The sequence below is a fragment of the Alligator sinensis genome, unplaced genomic scaffold, assembly GCF_000455745.1.
Source record: "Alligator sinensis unplaced genomic scaffold, ASM45574v1 scaffold1_1, whole genome shotgun sequence".
NCBI lineage: Eukaryota > Metazoa > Chordata > Crocodylia > Alligatoridae > Alligator > Alligator sinensis.
This window is the reverse complement of record NW_005842556.1, coordinates 53,297-56,361: the sequence shown is the minus strand read 5'-3', so window position 1 is coordinate 56,361 and position 3,065 is coordinate 53,297. Positions and strand designations below refer to the sequence as shown.

The following is a 3,065-nucleotide window of genomic DNA, read 5'->3' as shown; positions in this document are numbered from 1 at the left end:
AAACTTCTTCACAGTTTGTGTGACCAGACTCTGGTATAGACTCCCAGCCAGGGTGGTGCAGGCACCTGCCGTGGACATCTTTAAAAGAAGACTGGACGTCCACCTTGCTGGGGTTATTTGACCCCAGCAGTCTTCCCTGTCCAAAGCAGTGGGGGGGTGCACCTGTTTATCTCACGAGTTCTCTTCCAGCCCTAAACTTCTGTGAAAAATCTAAGCAGGAAGCCCATGTTATAAAGGAAAATTAGAACATCAGGTTCCTAAAGTCTCTCACCATGAGTCATACAAAGTAACATTTCCAAATCAAAGTATTTCTAGTTTTGCCACAAATATATTGAGTTGTGTTTCAAATGTTTTGAATTCTGATTGCTCTACAGAGTGACCCATTTTTACAGCTCTATCCCTTTCATATACCAGTGTGTAACAGTGGGATTAGTGTAATTTCTATAACAGTCTAGGATTTCTGGTGGGGGAATAGCCAGTAAATGTTGATTTCGGAAGACCTTAGCCCTTCCAACTTTACATGAACTTCTGAGTATTAACAGGTAAGAGGATTTTTCCCCAAGGAATTTATAGTAATTTCATAAATTCCCACTCTAGATTTTCGTATGCCTCTCTCTGAAACAGGTGGTGCTGATCAGTACTGGAACCATGACTCTGCAACTGATGGGGCATTGGTATCCCCAAGTATGCAATTTCTATGTTATAGTATATCTGTGTCAGAGGTTTAGATTTGTGGATCTGAAAGGGATCATATTCTCTTATCACAATGCAGTGATTATAGCTTTGCCAACTAATTCTTAATCCTGGAAATTAAATTTCCAATGTTAATGGCCTTGGCTTTGATGGATTTAGCAGGTCACAGGAAACTATTAAATCAAGTAGAACACAACAGTTACCTGGATGAATTATTTTATTATAACCACTTGTTTATTTAACAATAATAATCTAAACAGTTGCGTTTATTAAGGGAACAACTTCCTGTTCACCATCCTTCTAAAGGCCTCTTTTACTTCTTTGTTCCTCAGGCTGTATATCAAGGGGTTGAGAAGGGGAATCACAAGGATATAAAACACAGAAACAATCTTGTCTTGATCCATTGGGTAGCCATAATTAGGTCTCAAATATATGAAGATCACAGTTCCATAGAATATTGAAACAGCCATCAGGTGGGAGGCACAGGTGGAGAAGGCTTTACTCCTGCCCTTGGCAGAGCGAATTCTCAGGATGGTAATGAAGATGTACATATAAGACAATAGGATGATGAGGATAGAAATCATAACCACCATAGTAGAGAAGATGAAATGTACAAGGTTGGCCATGTGAGTATCAGAGCAAGAGAGCTTGAGGATGGGTGGTATGTCACAAAAGAAATGATTGATGATATTGGAGCTGCAGAAAGACAGACTAAATATATATGGAGTCTGGAACATTGCATTCACAAAGCCACACATGTATGTGCTAACCACTAGTAATACACAGAGTCTCTTGGTCATGATGACATTATAAAGCAGTGGGTTGAAGATGGCTATGAAGCGATCATAGGCCGTTGAAGCTAAGAGGCAACTTGCATTGGTTAGAAAGGTGCAGACAAAGAAAAACTGTGTTGCACACTCAGTGAGGGAAATGTGTGTGGTTTCCATTATAAATGTCATCAGCAACCTGGGAGCAACAACAGAGGAATTACCGGCATCTACAAGAGACAAATTACTGAGGGAAAAGTACATAGGTGTATGCAGTCGATAGTCACTTCTAATAAGGAGGATTATCCCAAGATTTCCCACCAATGTAACAACATATGTCCCTAGAAACAGCATGAAAAGGTGGACCCAAATTTCTGGATGGTCCATGAATCCCAGGAAAATAAAGTCTGTAGCCATGGTATAGTTTCCTTCCACCATTTATTCAAGATGTGGCTTTCCTCTTCCATGAAAAAGATATATGAATAGAGAGGAAATAAGGATATACCAGGATGGGATCCCTTGCAGTAACTCTGACTGCTCCTGTGAAATATTGAAGACACTTGAGATAGTGTGAATGAATCAAGGTAGAGTCTTAAAGCAACTATTTGTATTACATACCTACTGCAAATAGTGTTTTTGCACCTTTGTATATATAGCATACTGTGTGTTTATGGTCATTCATTCTTTTAGTTAATATTTTTTTCTCCTGAAATAGAGGTATCAAGGACAATGAACACTTAGTTTGAAAATGAAGCAATTCACTTCCAATAAACAAATGTAGGGAGAAAAAATGGTATAGAAGTGATTCATTCTAGGTTTTTTTTGTTCCTGCTCCACCGACATCACTGGCCACAAGGCATAGGGGGTGTTTACAGACAAAACCATAGCCTTGCTAGAATCCTGGCCCTAGTCCTTGTACGCCTCTAGGCTAACTCCAATTTAGCTTGCAGCCTGTCACAGCTACAGGCACCTCCCGTAGGAGGTCATCTGCTTCCAATGCTAATCATGAAGGTTACCTACTGACTGTGTAAAATAAAATGCATTGAGTCCTGCTAGCTGGGAGTGGAACCCAAGACTTCTCCTTTCTATCTAAGGACACTAAACAGCAAGATATGGAATGAAACTACCTCTTGTTTGTTCCTTGTCTGTTTATGCATTTTATCTTACACAGTCACTGGTTAAAATAAACGACTGGTATTGGGACCTGGGATGTGGGAATAGGAGACAAAAGCTGGTAAATTCTCATTTGTGATGGAACTAATTTGGCCTTTAGATGAGTAAACATGTATCCCCATGTAATTTGCATCGGAATTCCAAACTGGTAAAAATTACACAGTGATCAATAATGGACAAACTTGGAGCTGTCTCACGGTAGCTGCATGCAGTAGGAAGCCTAATTATTTTGCTGTGCCACTAGGCACCAGGGGAGCAGTGAATAGCTTGTCTGCCTTTAGTTAATGACCATTCTGGGAAGGTTCTAGAAAGATGAAACTTAAACTGATATAATTTATATAGGTTAAGTTTTGTCTCTGATATTTCTAGGCTATTTGGATTTTGTGAAATTGCCCTGATTTAGCTGCATGTATCATTCATATGCTATGTTTA

At 39.5% G+C, this 3,065-nt stretch overlaps 1 protein-coding gene across 1 annotated transcript; it reads right to left on the bottom strand.

The window, feature by feature from the left end:
- Positions 1 to 962: 962 nt before the first annotated feature.
- LOC102370494 (olfactory receptor 1020-like) lies at positions 963 to 1,898 on the bottom strand. Its single transcript, XM_006032213.1, has one exon. The coding sequence runs from the start codon at positions 1,896 to 1,898 to the stop codon at positions 963 to 965; it is 936 nt and encodes a 311-aa protein (XP_006032275.1).
- Positions 1,899 to 3,065: the final 1,167 nt, after the last annotated feature.